Here is a 24,820-nt window from a genome sequence, read left to right as displayed (position 1 = left end):
GATTAGGAGAAGCACAGGGAAAAATAGCCGCTGCCCATACAAAGCGGCCCGCCCACATCCAAGATTGCGCCCGAAAATGGCACCAAATCTTTTCACTTTCTAAGGACAGAACTACTACCTCCCCCCGTTCACCGTCACGACTATCTCGTCAAACCCAATTATTTCGCCAACTTACACGCAGGCAAGCCCTGTTTGATGCGTGGAGAGTCATGCACCCGGCGGAGCGCCAATATACTCACTACTCTCACCCTTTTGGACTCACACAAGGCTAGACTACTTTTTGTTAACGCCCCGACTCTTCGGGCAATTGTGAAAGCGGCGGTTCTCTCTATGTCCTGGTTGGATCATGCCCCGATGTCCTTGACCTTTCTTTGGATGCCAAGCAGGTCAAGCGGTGCCACTGGCAGCTCAACGATTTTTTGCTGAAAAATGAATCCACCAGGGAGCAGTTGGAGAAACACCTAAATCTATATTTTGCAGAAAATAGCTCCATGGTCAACATCTGGGAGGCTCATAAGACAGAGATCTGCCACTGTATAGCCACCTCCACAGCCTGGGAAGAAAATGCTAAGCTACTGAGACAACAGACTGAAGATTGAGGGGCTTGGAGTCTCCGCTCTCATCTTCTGCCTCGCTCCGTTTGCTCAGGGAGATTGTTCGGCTAAGTGCCATTTTAAAGAATATTGAGGTGGGCAAAACCGAGAAAGCCCTATTGTGGCTGTGTCAAACTTATTACAATAAAAGGTAATAAAGTCCATACCCTGCTTGCATGCAAACTTAGAGAGCAAACTTATTCGACAACCCCTTGGGCTCTTCGGGATGGCGCAGGGGCCCTACACTCACACCCTGATTGTATGGCTCCGCTATTTCGTGGGACTACTATTCTAACCTTTATAATGATCCCTCCATACCACACCAGCCACCATCCGTAAACTTCCAAAACCGTGTCCGCTCCTATCTCAAACTTAGTGGGGTCCCCAAGTTACCACACACGGCTCTGCAGTCTTAATTCTCCAATAACAGAAGATGAACACTAAAACTCCTTCCGAATCATAAGTCCCCGGGCCCCGATGGCCTCCCTTATGAGTATTACAGAACTTTCCTCCCAATTCTTCTCCCACACATGGCCCAGCTGTATAATGGCTTCATGCATGGTGAAGAGATCCCAAGACATGCAGTCTTCGCATCTGACCCCGATACCCAAGCGAGACAAAGATCATACATTGTGCGGTAATTATAGGCCCATCGCATTATTGAACTCGGACCTGAAAATCCTCACAAAACTACTCTCCATCCCTTTGAACACGTTCTTTTCCTCACTGATACATAAAGACCAGGTGGGTTTTGTTCCATGTAGACAAGCAGGCGATAATACAATAAGAGTCATAAACCTCACAGATCTAGTTAATCGGCAAAAAGTAGAAGCACTCCTGTTGAGCCTAGACGCAGAAAAAGCTTTTCATAGGCTCAGCCAGCCATTCATGTTTGAGACTTTAGAGCATTTGGGCTTCCGGGGCCCCTTAGGACTATTAGGCACCTATATTGCTAACCCCTCCGCTTCGATAAAGACTCCCTTTGCATCCTCTACTTCCTTCACTATTTTAATCGGGACGCGTCAGGGCTGCCCGTTCTCGCCATTGCTTTTTGCTCTGTGTATCGAACCCTTTGCAGTCCACATTCGTTCTAACCTGAATGTGCAGGGGGTTATGGTCAGAGGGAAAGAATTTAAGATCTTGCTGTTTGCTGACGATGTCCTCCTCACCCTGATGAAACCACGAACTGCTCTCCCTAATTTACATAAATTGCTTACTGAATATGGCTCCTTGTCTGACTACAAGGTCAACTCTGCTAAATCGGAGGCCCTACTGCTTAACTTAACCCCCTAAGAGGTCCACCACCTGTTAGTAGGGATGTAACGATATCAAAATCTCACGGTACGATACAATTTCGATATTGACCTCACGGTACGATATTTATTGCGATATTGTGGAAAAGCTCATGGTATTGTTAAATAGCTCATGATAGTGTTTGTGATGATAATAGCGAAAAAATACCGACATTTATTCTGCTTTTATCAGTCAACAGGCAATTTATTGTTGTATTTATGGATCCATGACAACATAAAACACTGATCACATAGTGCTTTTAAAGTGCAAGTTGTAGTCAGGAACATCAATATTCTGTATAGTAATATTTGGTTGCATAACTGATTCTTCTGTGCAATGTTCAAGTTAAGAAGCAGCTAGAACAATTCTAAACAAACAATAGGCAATTCCCTTTAAGTGCAAACAAAGATCAAGTTAAGTCAGGTTTAAATGTGCAAGGCAAATAAAGGCAGCCTTTTAAAACTGGTATTTAGGAACATAACTTAAACTTAAATAAAATAGTCAGTCAAAAAGCCTTTAAAAAAAAAAACACTGACCTATCATTTAGCTTATGTTCACGTTTTTCATCAGAAAGATCAAAATATCTACATTGCAAGAAAAAAAAAAAAACAGTAAAAAAAATCCTTAAACTCTGGTCTATGTAGTTAACAATGATTTGTTCTGCGGGACTGTCCATTCCTCTTGCTTTTTGATGGACACCTGTCCTTTTAATATTGTAACCCAACCACGACGATATCGAGACACGACCACGACGATATTGAGACGACCACGACGATACGATATCGCGATATCTTCGATATCGTTACATCCCTACCTGTTAGGGACTTTCCCTTATGCCTGGAAAAACGGCTGCGCTTAAATACCTCGGAATAAATAATCACAATTAGTTATGAATTGCTATATGAGGCCAACTTCAAGCCCCTATTCGCGTCTATTCAGCTTCTGACTAAATGGAAACTTCTCCCAATCTCCTTGTTGGGTCGCATAGCTACGATAAAAATGACAATCTTACCTAAGATTTTGTATCACTTCTCGACCCTACCGATACCTGTTCCCCAGGCTCAGCTCAAGGGGCTTCAAGCGGACATCTTGAGCTCTGCATAGCACTATAAACAACATAGGGTATCTCACACCACGATCTCTGCCTCCAGAAGTGAGGGGGGACTGGGTTTCCCTACCCTCCAGCACTATTATCATGCCACCCAACTCAAGGCCATCGCCTCTTGGGTAACCCTGTCGGCATAGAATTGTTGGACGCAAATAGACAAGCTATGGTTAGCTCTGGTTCACCCCAATAACTTGCTGCGGAACTCGGACGCTGACATCCCTGCTACATACCATGGCTCTAGTACGCAACATTTGGCGTGTGACACGTTGGGTCACCTCCCTTCAATCAGAAGTTTCATTACTAACAGCTTTTCTTTTTAACCCAAAACTGCCAGATAGCCTCACCCATCATATGATCGCCCCCTGGTTACAACGGAATCCATTTCACTACGGCCACCTGGCGAATCCTGTAACAAACGTGCTGCTTTCTTTTGACGAAATCCAGGACAAAATTTGACCTGCCCCATAGCGCTTTCTTTGGTTACTTACAAGTCAGGCATTACGCTTTGTCTTTCGCACCGCGCCTTCAGTTTTCTAAACTATCTCCGTTTGAACGACTAATTTTAATCGGGCCCCTCACCGAAAGGCTTAACGTCAGATATATACAAATTATTGAATAAGAGACATATTGACTCCCAGAATAAAAACCCCTACATGCTCAGGTGGGAGCGGAGCCCTGGGAGAAGAACTCTCTATTGCACAGTGGCAGAGGATATGGTTCAGAGCAGCTAAAAGCTCCATGTGCACGTTATATGAAGAAAACTCCTATAAAATGCTTCTTCTGGTATAAGACACCCACTCGCTTGCACGCCATACATCCTTCAGCCTCAGATCGTTGCTGGAGGTGTCATGGAGATCGGGGCACATTGCTCCATATTTACTGGCATTGCCCACTTCTACAACATTATTGGCGCTCAGTCCAAGACCTTTACTGCTTATTCGAAGTAAATGTGCCCCTCGACCCTAAAACGTATCTCCTGAGCTTACTACCTCCTGGGCTGTCTGGCAAAGCCAAAAAACTAGCTAGCCGCATCTTGACCACTGCCAGGTGCCTGATAGCGCTTCATTGGAAAGGCCAGTCTCCCCCACCCCCCCCCCCTCCCTGTTGGACCTCTATACTAGAATGAGACGTAGAAAGAAAGGAGGCCACAACAGCACGTCTGACATAAAATAGAGCGCCACCACGTGATTTGGGAGCCTTGGCAGCTGGCGACAGACCTTCCCTGACCCCGTGTCTGCAAGTGGTGAGGGGAGGTGAGCCACCCTGTTTTGGATTGTTGACCTCCGTGGAGTCCAGAGTGCTGGGCCAATACTCTAAAACCCCTCCCCCTTCTTCCTTTTCTCCCATCTTTTCCCCTCCCCCTTTTTTTTCACTCTTCTCTTCTTTACTTTACTTTCCCTCAATAACTTTGTTTACAACTTCTCCTCGTTTCTAGGATGAGGGCTGCTATCAGCGACCATACATGCTCCTCCTATTAAACTATATGACTGCTATGCACTTTATTTCCTAAGACGCTTGTTTTTGCTCCATGGACTTCGATTTTTTGATACAATATTGTATGCTTATACATTGCAGATCTGGATATTTCTTGTTTTTGGAAGCATGTTTGCTAGAGCTGTTTTCATTGCTCTTTTATCTAAACTTGTGTTTTATCTTTCATCCTCTCTTTTTCTCTGTATGTCTTAATATATAAATAAAAATGGGGGTTTGGTCCAACCATATGGCCATATCGTGCTCAAGCCCACTACTGCGTCAAAGTACCCCATTATCAGTGGGTCCTACACTATCCATGAAAAAGAGATGAATCCAGCCTTTCTAACCCTTGGAGATAATACTCCTTGCTGGGAAGGATGTGCAAATGCACTACAGGGGACTCCTCCTATATCCACTTGATGGTGGACACTGATTGAGTACAGGTGTGTGTGGGGGGGTGGGGAGGGTTGCTCAACCTCGATAGTCTGGTCAGACCGAATACATAACAGGCAAAAAATTTGGGGGAGCATACCCATGTATTTCTAAAGCTGCTGCAGCTATGAACCAAAAGACATGTATATTAAAAACCCCCATTTTTATTTATGGATTGTCTTCAGATTTGGTAGTTATTTCTTTTGCATTTGCGCGCTATTCTTTTTTAATATACATGTCTTTTGGTTCATAGCTGCAGCAGCTTTAGAAATACATGGGTATGCTCCCCCAAATTTTTTGCCTGTTTATTATGTCTTAATATAAATATCAATAAAATTGTCAATTATGTCTAAACCGCTGGCAACAAAGAGGGTTAAGGCAGTGCTGTAAAATTATGGTAGCCACACAAAATATTGACACTTTGGGCCCAATTTGCACATTCACACTTAGAGGTGTACTCACTTTTGTTGCCAGCAGTTTAGACCTGAATGGCTGTGTGTTGAGTTATTTTGAGGGGACAGCAAATTTACACTGTTATACAAGCTGTACACTCACTACATTGTAGCAAAGTGTCATTTCTTCAGTGTTGTCACATGAAAAGATACAATACATTTTTACAAAAATGTGAGGGGTGTACTCACTTTTGTGAGATACTGTGTTTATGTAAGCCAAATTCTATATTTTGTATATCAGTCTGCGTGGGATAATTTGATGATTTAAAAAGTGGTACCACGTGGAGGCAGTGGGGAGATTGCAGAAGGTATAGGATTTTTTGATTGTGGAATGGTGTAAATAGTAAATTGTTTGTAACTTGGAAAAAAAAAAAAAATGTAAAATTTCTTCAGAAACAGACTGTTAGGACACGGAATCTAACTCCTTGAAGGTCACAGTAATCAGTTAACCAGCTTTTTCTAAGGCCTCAGGGAAGGTCAGAGCAAGATTCCACAGGATACTGTGCTGGGGCACACTTAGATTCTGCAGGTGATGATGCTGGAACACATTTTGACATTGTGCAGTCAGTATCCATGAGGAACTGGGTGAATGTGGTCACAAATTCATGAGTTGCAGTAGAGCTCCTTGACAACAGGTGAGGGAATTCTGCCCTATCCGGCGACACTGATGGTGTAAACCCTAATAACTACAGGGTCACTGGATTCCAGTTTTCAAGAGCCTGTACCCTTAAGGGCTGGGGTCACTTGTTGCAGGGGCATCAGTGGGACTGTGCTTCCTCTACAATGAATGTCAAGTATGAGCGCATAGTGCACGGGACTATCCCAGCAGATGACAGTGCTGACTCGCTCATCGCTGACTCCGTTGAGACGTTGGCCATACCCGAAAATTATAACGGCTATGTAGAGACTCGTGAAGTAATTTACTGAGGAATTTCATTGCGGTTGACAGAAGAATCCAAAGACAAATATGAAGTAGAGAAAAAGGCTATCAAAAACTGGTTAGACTTTTATGAGCAAAGCCAAGCAGCTCCTGCAGTGATAGTGCTACACGCTGTTGAGTTCATTTTTAGAATTCAAAACCACGCCATCCTTCTATGCCTCCATGCTTTGTTTGCCAATCATTTTTTAAAAAAACACCTCCCTTATCTCGCTGTGGCCATCTTGAGTAAGGGCAGAGGATTCCTGTAGCATTTAATTCCTGGAATATATCTGCCCTTAGCTGAGGCACACAGGCAGGAGGGTGTGCTTCGCTGAGAAAACAAATTTGCTTAAACCTGGAAACCAGGAAGTAACTAAAGAAATGTAAAAAAAAAAAAAAAAACACCTTTAAGCACAAGTAAATAGGATATACTTTCCCATCCATTTACTAATGCTAGAAGCATAAGGATTAAAAATCAATGTTCATTGAGCGTGAAGTTCCACTATGATGCTTCTAGAAAAGGCATGGGTTGCTGTGACTTTATGGGAATGACATACAAAATCCAACTGCTCCTGCTTGAACTGTAAATGTATGTTCATGGCTGTGCAATAAGGTAATTATATATATATATAGAGTTCAGCTAATTGGAGAGACGACCAAGCCCCATAACATACTCTTCGCAGAGCAGACCATGAACTGAATGCTCAGTGGTTGGAGGTGGCGAGGAACGATGCTGCCACACAGAGTTGATTTTCTCTTTTTAACTACAAACATCTCCTTTAATTGCAACCAGTGTAAGTATGTAAGCACCTGAAGTGGACCTGGAATTAGCCTCTTATCTGTTAACGCTATCTCAGATAGGGGGCTTTGATTCCAATTGGCTAATGTGATTCAGTACATTCTGCTCCTTCACTTACAGAAAAAGCCTTCCGATCTCAAGGCTGGATTTTTTTTTTTTTTTTAAGTCAGCCAATATGACAATGTCCACTTAATTGGAAATTAAAATGCACTTCAGTTTGATATATGTGCTTCTCATAATCAGACTTATAAGTGGTAATCTACAAATTAATCTGTGCATAGCCTTGTTTTATACTATGAAGCACTGTAATTAACGACAATGAAAACATAAGGCAAACTTAAAAAAAAAAGGGAGATGCATATTTATTTTGTAACATGCTTTTATGAGATCTAAATGCCTTGAAGAACAAGTGCACTTAAATCCAAAGGGCTGTGAAGGCATAATTACAACTAGAGATTACTGCACTACACATACACTGAATATGCTCTCCTGTAAACCCCATCGCAGGAGTTAGTAAAGAGCATCTCTAAAAAAAAAAAAAAAAAAAAAAAAAAAGTTTGGTACTTGTACAAATATTTTTTTTTTCCTTCAACAGAGGAAGCTATCAGTACAGAAAAGGTAAAGATCACTGCCAAGAAAATAGCAAGGATCAATTTGGTAGTGCAATAGAGCACACAGTTACTGAAGGGAAAACTGGAACATGAAGCAATGATGGGCCTTAACTATAGGCGGGCAACCAAACATCCGCAAGAAAAAATGTGTGGGAGAACAAGTAACTGAATATGGGAATACTTGGACCAACAGCCAAGATAGTCAACTATCGAAACCTATTGTAGTAAGGCAAAAGTCTAACATACAAATTCTTGACTTTAAAGCCCTGTACACACGTACCGATCGTCGGCGAACGATCGGCCGTCTTTTGTCCCCGGGCTGTCAGTGTCTGTTGAAAAGTGCAAAGACAGCACAAGAATTTTGTCCGCCGACTACAGCCGACTGTAGAAGTGATGTCATGTAATGGTTAACTTTCCCTGTGTTTTTTCTTTTCTGAGCATGCCCAGTCTTGCAAATCTGCGGTCTGTCGGCCGAATTCTGTACTGACTGGCGAACAATCGGCCGCTCTGGTGTCGGCATTCAAAAATTTTAATGCTTGCATGACAGATTCTTGTCGGCAGAATGTGCGCTGACGGCTGTCGGAGGCATCATACTAACAAGCCTACAATCGGCAGATCGGTCGTCGGCCGACGCTTTTCGGCCGACGATCGGTACGTGTGTACGGGCCTTTAGGAAGGGAAGTGAGGACAGACAAGAGGTGTCCATAAAAGCAGATCAAATGGTTAAAATCTGGAGGCCTAGTTAGAACACCCTTAACCACTTAAGTACCAAGCCTATTTCTGACACATGTTTACAAGTTATAATCAGTATTTTTTGCTAGAAACATTTTATATATATTTTTAGCAAAGACTCTGGCGAATAAAATAGCAGTTGTTGCAATATTTCTGGCCACACGGTATTTGCGCAGCGGTCTTTAAAAGGCAATAATTTGGGGAGATAACGGAATTTTTGTACAATCTTACCGTAACATTCCTTTCTCTGAGTCCTCTGACATTCGCCGCCCCTCATATAGTCTTCACCAATGGGTATTGACCTCTTATCCACAGGAGTAAGCAGATTTTGTTAAAAACACAAAACTTTGCATAGACACCTACAGGGGGCTGTCCCTCTGGTCCAATACCCACGGCTAGCCTCATTCCCAATTCATTTCGGTAGCAAGCAGTAGATAGTCCATGAACCCCAAAAGAGGGGTGGGGGCGGCGACTGTCAGAGGACTCAGAGAAAGGAATTTTACGGTAAGATTTTACAAAAATTCAGTTTTCTCTTACGTCCTCGGACAGCCGCCGCCCCTCATATAGTCTTCACCAATGGGATGTCCCAAAGCAGTGTAGACATGAGGGGTGGGAAATGCAACCGTCTCAAGGTAACGAAGCACCCAAGGGCACCCAAGGTCAGATAAACGAACCTTATCAGAACCAGAAAGGTAACCCACTGGGTAACAGGAAAGCTCAACAGAACAAAACTAGAATGCAGCTCTCAGTGACTTAAGGTTACAAACCAAAGTAACTCACAGCTGCCAATTCAACAAGGTGGAAATAGACACTCCAAAAGATATGCTGAGGAATTAAAATGCATATGCATGAAGGCATTACTCAAAGTGAGACTTCAGAGACTAAGATACAATAGAGACTATGCCAAGGCTCTGCAGCTTAAGGCCCCTTTCACACAGGTGGACCCGTTCAGATCCACCTGTCCGTTTTTTTGGCAGATCTGAACGGATGCCCCATGCATCTCTATGGGGCATCGGATGTCAGTGGAGACATGTCCACTGACATCCGATCCGTCAAATTTGGACGGATGTAAACCCCATTTTCCATCCATCCAGCGGATCGGATGAGAACGGACCGACGGTCTATCCCATCCGATTCCCCTATAGAGAACAGTGGGGACCTGACAGCTCTGTCTCCGCACATAGCGCGGAGACAGAGCAGCCACCCGCCTGCTCAGCAGGGATCGAAAAAAAAAGAAGTCCGCCGACAGACTCCCCTGTGTGAAAGGGGCCTAAGAATACCGTGGCTAACTGACGTAGTACCCCAGGTCTGGAAGACACAAAATTTAGAGTTACTTGTTTGAAAGCAACTTCCCAGGTACAATGCATTGCGAAAGTATTCTGCCCCCTTGAACTTTGACCTTTTGCCACATTTCAGGGTTCAAACAAAGATATAAAACTAATTTTTTGTGAAGAAACAACAACAACAAGTGGGACACAATCATGAAGTGGAACGAAATTTATTGGATATTTCAAACTAAAAAATAAAACACTGAAAAATTGTGCGTGCAAAATTATTCAGCCCCTTTACTTTCAGGGCAGCAAACTCTCTCCAGAAGTTCAGTGAGGATCTCTGAATGATCCAATGTTGACCTAAATGACTAATGATGATAAATAGAATCCACCTGTGTGTAATCAAGTCTCTGTATAAATGCACCTGCACTGTGATAGTCTCAGAGGTCCATTTAAAGTGCAGAGAGCATCATGAAGAACAAGGAACATGCCAGGCAGGTCCGAGATACTGGGAGACACACCAAACATGTGGAAGAAGGTGCTCTGGTCAGATGAAACCAAAATCGAACTTTTTGGCAACAATGCAAAACGTTAGGTTTTGCGTAAAAGCAACACAGCTCATAACTCTGAACACACCATCCCCACTGTCAAACATGGTGGTGGCAGCATCATGGTTTGGGCCTGCTTTTCTTCAGCAGGGACAGGGAAGATGGTTAAAATTGATGGGAGGATGGATGGAGCCAAATACAGGACCATTCTGGAAGAAAACCTTATGGAGTCTGCAAAAGAGCTGAGACTGGGACGGAGATTTGTCTTCCAACAAGACAATGACCCAAAACAAAGCAAAATCTACAATGGAATGGTTCACAAATAAACATATCCAGGTGTTAGAATGGCCAAGTCAAAGTCCAGACCTGAATCCAATCGAGAATCTGTGGAAAGAACTGAAAACTGCTGTTCATAAACGCTCTCCATCCAACCTCACTGAGCTCGAGCTGTTTTGAAAGGAGGAATGGGCAAAAATTTCAGTCTCTCGATGTGCAAAACTGATAAGAGACATAACCCCAAGCGACTTACAGCTGTAATCGCAGCAAAAGGTGGCGCTACAAAGTATTAACTTAAGGGGACTGAATAATTTTCCAAGCCCAATTTTTCAGTTTTTTGTTAAAGTTTGAAATATCCAATAAATTTCGTTTGTGTCCCACTTGTTGATTCTTCAAAAAAAATTTAGTTTTTTATCTTTAAGTTTGAAGCCTGAAATGTGGCAAAAGGTCGAAAAGTTCAAGGGGGCCAAATACTTTCGCAATGCACTATCTTCACCACAGGCATACTTACAAGTGAGTCAAAAACCTGACAGCTCTGGGCCTAGAAAGCTCTCTAAAGCTCACAGTACACAAGGGTCTGGAAAGCAGCACAATGCAGAGGCAAGTACCCAAAGGTCACATTTCAGGCAATCTTCAACCAATTCATGGGCTTATTCACAAGGCTTGTCTTCAGAGCCTGGGTCACACAGAGGCAATGCTATGACTATGGACCTGGAGAGAGCTCTGCAGCAAAAAAAAGGTCTGAAAAGCACCACATGTGGAGCTCAGTGCCTAAAGGTCACGTTCTAGACAGGTCCCGCAATCTTCAGGCCAGCAGGGTCTAGGTACAAGCTAGCTGAGGAATAAAAAAAAAAAAAAAAAAAGGCAGATCCAAAAGAAACTAGCAGAGCAATCAGGCTGGGTTCACACTGGTGCGAACACAGACAGCACATTTGGTTCGCACCACATTGCTGTGCAGATCACATACGATGTCTGTGCAATGCAAATTCAGCCAGTTCGCATGGCTGAATTAGCAGCGCATTCATACCAAAATGTTACAGGACTTTTTTTTGGGTCTGCACTGGAAACTGATTGCATGGGTGCCGACATCCAAGCGATGCATTACCTGGATTATTTCACAGTTCGCACTGCGAAACGATCTGGGGGTGTCATTAACGCTACATTGACACCCGCAGCGGTTCACAGAGGGCAGTGTGAACTGCCTGCGAGTAACATGCGATGCTGGAACCATCACTGGTTCCCACATAGTACAATTGTGAACCCAGCCTACCCAGCCTCAAAGTCTTGATTGAAGTGAATGAAGAAAAAATTGCCAATGTCAGTATCCTGATTGAAGAGGAAAAAATGCCAAAAATGTATAACATACATAAACCGTGTTCTATAGCAGACATGAAAAAAAGGCTTCCAACCTCCTGGGACACGAGGCTGAATTGGAGGGGTTATACGCAAGCTGACTTAATGTTTGTTTGGCACTGTCCAAACCTCCTGAAGGTGGCAGTATAGGCCACATGTCCAAGAACGTACTAAAAAAACTCTGTCCCCAAGTCGACAACAATTAGTATTTTTGTATTGTAAAATTTTGAAGTCTATTAAGGAACACAAGAAGCGTTTCACTTTTAGGTCATACTGTCACTTACAGGAGGGATAATATACTAGCAAAAAATAAAAAAACCTGTAGGCTGGCCTCAGTTTTGTAGAAAAAACAGTACAGAAAGCATAACCATAAACACATGTATCCCTCACAAAAAAAAAAAAATAAAGGTTTTAAAAGCAAGTGCAAAACAGGGAATTTTGACTTTAAAGTTTTTTAGCAACCATTAAGGAGTGACCACAAGAAAGGGGAGAGTTCTGTGCTTAGTTCTGTGCTTACTTGAAAGACTAATGCACCGTAAGGCCAAAGCTCGCATCAGCTGAAGCCTAAATATCCAACTGGTAAACCGAGAGAACATGTGAACACAAAGACAAGGTGGTGGCTTTGCAACCCTGGGATGCTTGATGCTGGAAAGCCCTAAAGACAGGGAGTGGCGAAAGATTTCTAAATATCGACATGGTAGAAAAAAAAGTTTTGACTTGCTGTAAAATACATTTCTCTGATGTTCATTGACGGACACAGCTCCCGGTATTCATAACCATTGGGTTATATTGCCCCCTATAGGAGTAGGACGCTAGGCAGAACATTCTGGCTACACCCATGAGCAGTCCCAGGGGGTATACTCCCTCTCTCTGCTATAGCCACTCAATTTTGTTACAAGCAGTGTCAGGAGAAAAAAAAAAAAACTCCACATAGGGGTGGGTGCTGTGTCCGTCAATAAATATCAGAGAAAAGGATTTTATGGCAAGTCAAAAAGCCCATTTTCTTTCGTTCATTGATGAATTCATAACCATTGGTATTCATAACCATTGGGACGTCCCAAAGCTGTGTTAAACATGAGGGGTGGGAACAGCCAAAAAATTCCCAAGGCTAAACAGGCAACAGGGGCTCAACCAAACAACCAGAGCCCATCTGAAAAACACAATACACCCTCAAAGAGGACAGGTCCTCTCAAAAAGCAGCCTGCAAAACCTTGCAGCCAAAAGGAAGCATCCGCACATGCCAACACATCCACTTTATAAAACTTTGTAAAAGTGTGCACCGACGACCAGGTGGCCGCCTTGCAAACCTGCATCACCAACGCCTGATGACGGAAGACCAAGGAGGCACTAAGAACCAGAGTGGAGTGTGCTTTGACAGGGAAAGGAGGAACCTGAACCCTGATGAAATAGGCCTGAACCCCCGTCTGTCAGATCCATCGCGAAATGGTCGCAGAGGAACTGAACAAACCTTTTTCGTGGTCCTTCCTTGAGCCCAAATAGACAGTCCGACTTCCTGAAAGACTCCGTAGGTGCCAGATACACCCTAATTGCCCAGGCCACATCCAAGGCATGCAAGGCAATTTCCTTCGGATGTTTAGGCCTGGGAAGGCAACACAATGTCTTCATTCAACTGAATCAGAGACCACCTTTGGAAAGAAAGACAGACAGGGGCGAAGAATCACCTTATTCCTGTAAAACAACAAGGTGGACAGGTTACTGCCGCCAGTTCCGACACCCTGCGCGCAGAGGTGATAGCCACCAAAAAGGCCACCTTCTGGCATAGCGTAAGCAGGGGAATCTCCCAAATATTTTAAAGGGAGCCTTCTGTAGAGCTGAAAGCACCAAATTGAGATCCCAAGGCGGACACGGAGAACGCACTGGAGGGACCAAAATGTCGGACACCATGAAGAAAGGTACGCACCAGGGTATGGCCAAAGGTCGTTGGAAGAAGACCGCCAAAGCCGACACCTGACCCTTGATGGTACTCAAGGCCAATTTCTGTTAAAGAAAATAGCAGGGACGATAATGGAGCAAAGGAGGAGGTAGAATCACTATGGGTAGAACTTCAAAGGGAAGGCACTATGGGGAAAGTAATACTGGGCGCATGCTATAGGCCCCCCTAACCAGAGGGAGGCGGACCTCCTTTCACAGATTGGATTGGAAGCAAGGATGGGAAATGTAATTATAAATGAGGGGACTTTAATTATCCAGATATAGACTGGGCAGAAGGAGCCGCGCAGTCATCCAAGGCTCGGCAGTTCCTAAATGTTTTGCAGGATAATTTCATGGGTCAGATGGTGAATGCACCGACAAGAAACAATGCGGTACTTGACCTACTGATTACCAATAATACAGACCTAATCACTGATATAGAAATACGGGGCAACTTAGGAAACAGTGACCACAGGTCAATTCGTTTCAGTATAAATCATAGTAATAGGAAACACAAGGGTAATACAAGGACACTGAATATCAAAAGAGCAAACTTCCCTAAACTGCGCTCTTTGCTAGAAAATATCAAATGGGATAAAACCCTAGGAATAAAGAACATGGAGGAAAAATGGGAGTGCTTCAAAAGCATACTAAAAGGGATTGGCCAGTGCTTTCCGAAGGGGAATAAGTTTAAAAGAGCAAAAGCAAACCCTGGGCGGCTAAACTCAACATAAAACGGCATATTAATACCAAAGAAAAAGGCATTCAAATAATACAAGGCTGAGGGGTCATTGGCAGCTTTTCAACAGTATAGAGTGCAATAAGAAATGTAAAGGCGAAATCAAGGCAGCTAAAATAGAACACGAGAGACATAGCGGAGGAGAGTTAAAAAAAAACCAAGAAATTCTTTAAGTATATAAATAGTAAGAAAAACGATGAAGGGAATCTGGCCACAGAGGACAGAGAAGGCGAAAGTGCTAAATAATTTCTCTTCAGTCTTCACAAAAGAATTGGGGGCTATACTAACCCAGCTTGTAATGCTAAATTAAATACACCTCAAGAAGTACCCCCATGGTTAACAGAAGATACTTAGAACTAAGCTAGAGAAACTGAACATAAATCACCGGGACCGGATGGCTTGCACCAGAGGGTTCTTAAAGAACTCAGCCAGGTGATAGCCAGACCTTTATTCTTGATCTTTACGGATAGTCTACAGACAGGAATGGTGCCAGCTGATTGTAAAAAAAGCCAACGGGGTACCAATATTTAAAAAAGGGCCGAGATATATCCCAGGTAACTATAGACCTGTCAGCCTAACATCAGTAGTCTGCAAGATTTTGGAGGGGATGTTAAGGGACTATACACAAGACTTTAGTAATGAAAACGGTATTAGTAGTAATCAGCATGGATTCATGAAAAATCGTTCTTGCCAGACCAATCTATTAACCTTCTACGATGAAGTGAGCTGCCATCTACATAAAAGAAGGCCTGTGGATGTGGTGTATCTGGACTTTGCAAAGGCATACGACACAGTTCCCCACAAAGGCTTACTGTACAAACTAAGGTACATAGATATGAACCATAGGGCGAGAGCCTGGATAGAGAACTGGCTCCAAGAGAGTCCAGAGGGTGGTGATAAATGGGGAGCACTCAGATTGGGCAGGTGTGGAAAGTAGGGTCCCCCCAAGGATCTGTCCTGGGACCAAGCCAACAGATCCACCTCGGGGGTACGCCAACCGGAGACACAGCTGATGAAATGCCTCTGGATGAAGGGACCACTCCCCTTAGTCCAACGCCTGCCGACCGAGGTAATCCGCCTGCCAATTTTCCACCCCGGGAATGTGTACGGCGGAGAGGGCTGGAACAAACCGCTCTGCCCACCTTAGATTATCGGCTACTTCCAGAGCCGCCAGAACACTTCTTGTGCCCCCTTGCTGATTTGACATCAGCCACGGCCATGCCATTGTCCAATTGAATGAGCACTAGACAACCCTGAAGACAATTTGTCCAATGATCCAGACACAGTCTGATCGCTCAGTTTCAATACATTGATCGGTAGTCTGGACCCTTCCAGCGTCCAGATCCCCTGAGCAGAATGCTTGCCGAGGACGCCTCCCCAGCCGGACAGGCTGGCATCTGTGGTGACCACTAACCAATACAAGGGGGAGGAAGAATTTTCCCAGCTGAAGCGCCGGAGAACAAAGCCACCATATCAAGGACTCCCTCGTTCCTCAACTCAGCCGGATCTGATGGTCCAGAGATTGCGGAATCTTGTCCCATTTGGTCAGAATCTCCCTTCGCAGGGACCTCATATGGAACTGTGCAAACGGAACAGCCTCAAAAAAGGTGGACACCATCAGGCCCAGCACCCACATGCAAGTCCAGAGGGACGACAATCTGTTGGACAGCAGGAGGCGAATTGGAGTTTGTCCAGAGGAAGGATCACTCCAGTTAAGGCAGAGTCCAGAGTAAGGCCCAGATAGTCCAGCTTAAAGCAGACTTCTGAAGATTCAGAATCCAGCCGAACTCCCACAGAGTTTGTATTGTGATCTCCAGGTTTTCCACAAGAACAGAAAGAGACTCCACTCACAGAAGGAGATCGTCCAATCAGCCCAGTACAGCGATCCCTCATTGGCGTAGCAAAGCTAGCACCAGGACTAACACTTTTGTGAAGACCCAAGGAGCAGAGGCGAGCCCAAAGGGTAACGCCACAAACTGATAATGCTCCTCTCCCACAGCAAAGCGGAGAAAATGCTGGTGACTGGCACATATTGGAATGTGAAGGTAGGCATCCCTAATACCGATAGAGGCAAGGAAATCTCCCTGATGCAGGGATGCCACCACCGTTTGAATGGATTCCATTCATAACTTCTGCACCCGCACAAAGCAGTTAAGCGCCTTGAGGACCAGGATTGGACGCACTTTGCCTTCCTTTCTGGGAACTGTAAACAGGTTTGAGTAAAAAACCTGAAAACGCTCCGAAGTCGGAACCGGGCCAATCACCCTTTGAAGGAAAAAGCTCTTGTACCGCCCCAAACAGACCCTGTAAGCGGTCTGGGGACAGGTGCAAGTTGGAAGGAAAAAACCTTGCCGGGGACAAAAGCGAAACTCGATCTTGTAGCCGGACCGAATGACTTTGTGGACCCACTTGTTTTGCACCGGGGAAGTCCACAGACCCGGAAACCAGCCAGCTAAGACGTCCTACCACCCCAAATACGGGTGGGGGCATTCCTTCATGCTGAAGAAGCCTTATCCAGGGGTATGGAGAAGCCCGATCTTGGCTTGCCAGACCAGGTTTGATTGGATCCTTCTGAAGAGGCCCTGAAAGGCTTCGAGCCCTTGCAGTCGACCCTGAGGGACGAAAAAACTTCTTATGAGCTGAGAAGGAAGGCCCACATCTACGACGAGGTTCCTTGCCCTTAGTAGCCTGCAGAAAAGATATCAATTTTATTTGGGTACAACATCACATGACTGTGCAGTTGTCAGTTAAAGTAACAGCGTCGTATCGCAGAAAACTGGTCATTAAGGGGGTAAAACTTTCCGGTCCTAAAGTGGTTGAAGTGTTACTAAACCCAGGAGCCTGCATTCACTATATTTGGTCTCTCACAGTACACAGAACACGGAAATGCAATTATTTTAGTAAATATAAACTGCTAAATAGCTTTTCTCAGCAGTATATAGCAGTCTTGCGACTTCTATCCGTGTCTGGTTAAAGCTTGTTGGGAGGAGTTTTCATTCTCCCATGATTGTCCTATGAGGCTGCAGTTCCCCTGACCCTCTGTATGGACAGTGCCGATTGGCACTGTGCTGATCACATGCACTCTCCCAAAAAAAAAAAAAAAAAAACTAGCAATACACACCAAGCTGAGCATGTGCAGCTTGTCCCCTAGCCTCTGTACTACCCAGAGATGGTTTGGGGACTCTGGAAGAAGGGGAGGATCAGAGGAAACAGGATCAAAAACTGCCTTTTTACACAATGCAGAGAATTAACCCCTTAGGTTACAGAGTGAGTATAGCAAGCATGCTTTACGGCATATACAACACACACAAGGGCGTACCAGCCTAGTGCATTATCCTTAAAAAGTTTATTAAAATAATGGAACAAAAATACACAAGTTCTTGATAAAGGCATATCAGACAAAATATAGAGTCCTCAGCATCGAGATCAAGATTGGATTGTCCCCCGTTGCTGTGTAGGCTTACGCGTTTTGAGGCATCGCCTCTTCTTCAGAGCCTCTGAAGAAGCAATGCCTTGAAAAGCGTAAGCCTATACAGCTTTGGGGGACGATCCAATCTTGATCTCGATGCTGGGGACTCTATATTTTGTCTGATATGCCTTTATTAAAATAATGGAATAAAAATACTCAAACGAGTTTTTGATAAACTTGAAGGATAATGCACTAGGCCAGTGCGCCCTTGTGTTTGTTTGTCGTTTTTAGTGGTCCCAGACTACCCTGGTCTTGAAAGGGGCTGCAAGGCCGAAGCTTTTCAGATTTGGTGTGTCAATAGTTCTCAAACATCTCCACTAGGCTTGTGACGGTATCAGATTTTCATGCTGCGATTAATTGATTAAGGTTTTGCCACGGTATACGGTATTATCACGGTATTCTATTATTAAATTTAAATTATTAAATTTCCACCTCACTTCAATTTCATTGCTGAATTTAGGGGCTTTGGTTCACTTATGCACATTATTATATAGTCAGTCAGTACAGACTCTGTGAACCAAGCCTAAAATAGGTCATCAAGCAGTGTCTGGCCTAACTGGTGATAACTGGTCCTGGCGCTCGGCTCCGATCCAATGGCCTGGTCATTAAGAGGGCAAATCCTTGTGGTCAAGAAGTGGTTAAACCTGAAGGAGGTGTTGTTTATAAATGACTTTACTATTGCTTTAGGCCTGGTTCACATGTATGCGGGTTGGTGCTTCACATGTATGCGGGTTGGCGGCCCACATTTGCACAGGCATAGCAGCCCATTGATTTGAACGGGCTGCTATGCCCTCATTTTCCGCAGAAAAAAGGTGCATGCAGCATTTTTTTAAAATTCAGTGGCCTTGAAATCCATCCTGCTTTTGCACCATGCGACTTACCTGCAGTTCCTGCTCTGGCAAGCTTTCTGCATTTTTTGTATACGTGGGCACAGCATTTAAAAACAGTTTGCGTGTGCAGCAACGGCAGGTAAGTCGCATGGTGCAAAAGAAGGATGGATTTCATGGCCACTGCATTTTTTTAAATTCTGCATGCACCTTTTTTCAGCTGAAAACGCAGGCATAGCAGCTCAAGCCCATTCACATCAATGGGCTGCTATGCCTGTGCAAATGTGGGCCCCCAACCCGCATACATGTGAACCAGGCCTAAAGCAATAGTAAAGTCATTAATTGGTTAAACCTGCAGGAGGACCGGTGTTTTTATCTATTAATGACTTTACTATTGCTTTAGGCCTGGTTCACATGTATGCGGGTTGGGGGCCCACATTTGCACAGGCATAGCAGCCCATTGATGTGAATGGGCTTGAGCTGCTATGCCTGCGTTTTCAGCTGAAAAAAGGTGCATGCAGAATTTAAAAAAATGCAGTGGCCATGAAATCCATCCTTCTTTTGCACCATGCGACTTACCTGCCGTTGCTGCACACGCAAACTGTTTATTTTTAAATGCAGTGCCCATGTATACAAAAAATGCAGAAAGCTTGCCAGAGCAGGAACTGCAGGTAAGTCGCATGGTGCAAAAGCAGGATGGATTTCAAGGCCACTGAATTTTAAAAAAATGCTGCATGCACCTTTTTTCTGCGGAAAATGAGGGCATAGCAGCCCGTTCAAATCAATGGGCTGCTATGCCTGTGCAAATGTGGGCCGCCAACCCGCATACATGTGAACCGCCAACCCGCATACATGTGAACCGCCAACCCGCATACATGTGAACCAGGCCTAAAGCAATAGTAAAGTCATTAATAGATAAAAACACCGGTCCTCCTGCAGGTTTAACCACTTCTGGACGGCAAGGATTTGCCCCTTTAAAGACCAGGCCATCGGATCAGAGCGCCAGGACCAGTCATCACCAGGTAGGCCAGACACTGCTTGATGGCTATATAATAATGTAATGTGGGCTGCTGTGTGTGTGTGTGTGTGTGTGTGTATGTATGTGTGTATGTGTGTATGTGTATATATATATATATATATGTGTATATATATATATATATATATATATATATATATATATATATATATATATATATATATATATATATATATATATATATATATATATATATATATATATATATATATTAGACCTGCACGATTCTGGCCAAAATGAGAATCACGATTTTTTTAGCTTGGAATAAAGATCACGATTCTCTCACGATTCTCTGTGTAACAAAAAAAAAAAAAAAATTGGGATAACTTTACTGTTTCGTTTTTTTTTTTTTTTTTATTCATTAAAGTCTAATCATTGCGTTTGAAAGACTGCTGCGCAAATACAGTGTGACAAAATATTACAACAATCGCCATTTTATTCTGTAGGTTCTCTGCTAAAAAAATATATAAAATGTTTGGGGGTTCTAAGTACTTTTCTAGCAAAAAAAAAACTGATTTTAACTTGCAAGCAACAAGTGTCAGAAAAAGATCCAGTCTTTAAGAGGTTAAACTTCCTTTCTCCCTGGCAGAGGGAAGGAAAAGATACAAATGTAATCATTTTTGTTTATAGTTAGGAGACTTAATGCTGAAAGGGGTTAGCTGTGTGAGTGAATGAGTCATCCAGCTCACTGAAATGTATCAATTCACAAGTCAGGCAGACTTGACAGAGAAACTCGGTATTTTAAAAATGCCACAATAACAATACCGTGGCTATGCAATACCGCGATATATCGAATTACCGAAAACCGGCATATGTCTAATCTCCACTCAGAGCGCAGGGGACAGGTGCATTACTCCAAAGTTTTACTTGTTTGTATACGGCATATACAGACTGATTTTACTGTTGTGGGTTTAGTAACACTTTAACCACTTTACCACCGGAGGATTTTGCTGTCTTGCATCTGGGCCACTTTTTGCGATTCGGCACTGTGAATTTAACTGACAATTGCGCGGTCATGCAACGCCGTACCCAAACGAAATTTATGTCCTTTTTTCCCCCACAAACAGAGCTTTCTTTTGGTGGTATTTGATCACCTGTGCGATTTTTACTTTTTGCGCTATAAACAAAAAAAGAGCGACAATTAAAAAAATGTAAAAATCTAATTTTTTTTTTATCATTTTAGTCCAATTTGTTTTCTGCTACATATTTTTGGTAAAAAAAAAAAAAAAAAACGCAATAAGCGTATTTTGATTGGTTTGCGCAAAGGTTATTGCGTTTACTAACTAAGGGAAAGATTTGTCGTTTTTGGTGTTTTTTTTTTTTTTTTAACGAGTAATGGCGGCGATCTGCGATTTTTTTTGCGGGACTGTGACATTGCGGCGGACAGATCAGACCCTTGACTGACATTTTGACACTTTTGGGGGTACCAGTGACATTACTACAGTAATCAGTGCTATACATATGCACCGTTACTGTAAAAATGACACTGGCAGGGAAGAGGTTAATTTTATTGTAGAGGGAGGGGTTAATGTATGCCTGGTGCTTACTGACATGTGTGGGGGGAGGTGACTGAGTGACACAGGGACAGATGCGATCTGACACTGCCTGTCACTTAGGAGATCCGCCCGCTTTGTTTACACAAGCGGGCGGATCTCCAGACTCGATTCCCCGACGATAGGGGAAGAGCAGCGGCGATCGCCGCTGCTCCTCCCCTGGCCCGACTCTCGCTGCGACTGAATACAGCGGGAGCGAGCCTCCGGCGGCAAGCGCACGCCGCCGAGAGAGGGGAATGTCTGGCGACGTAGGTCTACGTCGCCAGACGTTATCGAACCACTTTGCCGCAGTAGAGCTCTAGTGAGCGGGGGTAAAGTGGTTAAACGGTTTCTGAAGTCCATTACACAAGCTACAAAACCTCTAAAATTGCCACTAATTTAAATAATAAATAATATTAAATATATAATTTAAATATTTCTTCTCCCAGAGATCATACACGATCATATATGACTATCAGGTAAATAGCTGCAAAGACAGTCATAATTAGGCTGATAAAATCTGAATATTCAGCCTTTATTTTATTTTTTTATTTACCTAGTTGTCTGACAGCTCCTGAGTATGCCTAATAACTAATTAAAAAGCATACAGAAAACTGCATGTGAGGTTAGGCAGTTTAAAGAATTTGTTTAGCCTTGCCCCTATACCAACCCCAAACCTTCTAGTGTTTCCAGTACCTTTCACATGTTGAGAGAAACAGCTTGTATTAGTTCATGTGAGGTTATTGCCAAGCGTGTAAACTTATTGCAGGACCAGCAGCTAGGAGAAATAATCACCAGAGTACCCAAGATCAATTCCTATCGACATAGGCAATTTGTAGTCCAGCAGTAGAGAGCCAAGGCAGAGCTGGGAATGCTGATTGGAATTTCAATGGCAGGTCATACCAAAAAAGGAAGTTAGAAGCTCACTGGATTTTGGGAAGGATTATTAAATAGTTTTATATTTTCAGTGTTTAATATGCAAGTTTTACTTTTTTAAATTGTGACAAGATATAGGGAATGCTTTAAGGGGTAGCAAATGCCATCCTTTAAAATGAGTGACACTTCACAAATTCTTGCATTTTCTTCTTGTATACCAACTGTGATCGGTTCTTCTCACTTAAAACACCAGGCAAATTATAGATGTGTACTTATCTAGCCTATACTCCAAATTAAGTCACTGAATAATCGCAGCAGTGAGAAATTTAATTAAATGGGCAATTCTATGAAAATTCTAACTCTGTATTTCCAAAATTCTATATTACCCACATCAACCTGTGTTAAAAGGGGCAGAATGGCAAAGTGCACAAAGGTTTTACACTGCATGAAATGGCACAAAACCTTGCACTTGCCACAAATTTACATTAAAGGACTACCTTGAGTGCTGGACTTACCCATCTTCATCCTACTGAAAATCCGCTGTGGCTGGAAGGAAAAAAGCCCTGGGAAGGCAGGTTGTGTGCCTTAAGAATCCTACTCTTTACTAGGATTTCTAGGTTTTAGACAACTCTCCTCCCACCGCATTCTCCATAGCAGAAAACACATTTAAAAGTATAAACAGAGAAAGTGGAACCCACATGTAATGGCGAATAGCCTGGTTACCTCAAGTGTAGAGATTTCACCAGAGTCCCCAAAGAGATATAAACTATTAGATCGGAGTAGATTAAGCCATTTACCAAAAACGAAAGCTTTACATTCATCTAAACTGAAACGTTAAATGGAAATCCTTCCACTCTACTTTAGATTTGTTATGAAACTAAAGGCAACACCCTTCCACAGCCCATGAATAAACTGCAGGGCTGTGTAAACACCCAGTTAACTGAAGACATAATGGTGCTGTTGAGTGCAAGGTGATCTAGGGGAGGTGGGGTGTGTTTTTCTTCATGCTACTAGAAGAGCACTTTTGATTCAAAGTTGAAAAAATTTCATAGTGGTTTAATTTAAACCTTTCCATGTAGGCACATATTTTTTAAAACGTAGTTTATAGTATTAATCTACTCTTAGTTAAAGGCAATAAACACAGAAAACTACCCAATACGAATATATTTACAAAAAATAATGCAGTCTAAAGATACTTATCAGTGCTCAAATGGTGAGCAATGAACAATGAGACATACCTGTTGGGCTGTCAGAGTGATCCCCGTGCTGCAAATGAATACCTACACCGTCAACAGAGTTTACTGTAACAGTCTGCAGGTTTGGCAACTGCCCAGTACTTAAACTTACTGGAGTACCTCCTCCAGCAACTTGGCCAAGTGTAAGTGTCTGCACAGGCGTCAAAGTTATTTGTTGAGGAGACGAATTCTGAATCTGCAAGTTTTGCAAGTTCTGAACTCCTTGAACTTGAAATGTCTGCCAGGCAATCTGACCAGAAGGAGTCACTGTTTGGGCTTGAATAAGGAAAGTTCCAGGGTTAAGCTGCAACTGAAGGTTTTGCAGAGCTTGTGATGATATGGCTTGACCCCCAGCCTGCACTGCTTGTATTGCCTGCTGTGCTATACTCTGGACAAGCTGGGCTTCACTGGTTGTCTGCTGGCCATCTTGAAGTTGGATCTGCTGTACCATTTGTTGCGATGTGGAGCCCTGAATATTCTGCGACTCATCGGAAATAGAACTCTGGATGTAGTTTCCCTGAAGATCAGATGTTTGCACATGCCCAGATGGACTGTCAGACAAACTATTTGCACTCTGCTGGAGCATTCCTGTGCTGTCTATGGTAACAGGAAGCTGAGATGACGAAGAAGTTGGCACAAACAAATCTGTTTCAGAGTTTGTATCACCAGCATCAGGAGAAATATGCTCTTGCTCTGCAGTCCTTTCAGAAGTATCAGAGCTGTCTATGGCTTGCCCTGCACTTATCAAGTGTCCATCTGCTGTAATACCAGTCATGGCTTCAGAGCCGCCAGACAGACCCAATGAATCTAGGTCAACACTGTTAATGGGAACAAAAGTGATGTTACCAGGCAAACCAAGGGTTTGGCCTCCATATGTAACTCCTTGAATCTGCTGAAGTTGACCAGCTTGTGTAAGTATATTTTGATTTGATGACAAAAGGCTAGCAGAATGGTTTCCAGGAATAATCTGAATCTGACCAGATTCTTGGTCTAACCCACCATTATCAGAAGTGGCAAAGCCAAGTTGAACTTGCTGACCATCAGATGTCTGAATCTGTGGTATGACTTGATATTGAACATTGGACAGCGTTCCATTAGCTGTGTCTGACCCAGCTACAGAAAACAAATGTTGATTTTGAAGAGTCTGAATGGGTAACACATACTGTCCGCTTGAAGTTACAGTAGCACCACTTGGGAGCTGAACAATATTTCCCGCTTCATCTTTTAAAGCAGCTTGAGCTGGAGTCAAAACTTCCCATCTATTTGGACCCCCTGATAACTGCACAGATGACAAATCCTCTGTCTGTAGGAAGA

At 43.4% G+C, this 24,820-nt stretch overlaps 1 protein-coding gene across 1 annotated transcript in view; it reads right to left on the bottom strand.

Annotated features, from left to right (window-relative positions):
- Nucleotides 1-24,820, bottom strand: part of SP3 (Sp3 transcription factor) — a 77,490-nt gene that overhangs the window by 24,237 nt on the left and 28,433 nt on the right. The window contains exon 3 of the mRNA XM_082262050.1: nt 23,510-24,809. Within this exon, the coding sequence (XP_082118176.1) occupies nt 23,510-24,809 (1,300 nt within the window). The remainder of the gene's footprint in view (nt 1-23,509; nt 24,810-24,820) is intronic.

This window comes from Pelophylax lessonae, assembly GCF_965119305.1.
Source record: "Pelophylax lessonae genome assembly, chromosome: 6".
NCBI classification, from domain to species: domain Eukaryota; kingdom Metazoa; phylum Chordata; class Amphibia; order Anura; family Ranidae; genus Pelophylax; species Pelophylax lessonae.
The sequence above is the reverse complement of the archived record's forward strand: the minus strand, read 5'-3'. Positions and strand labels throughout refer to the sequence as shown.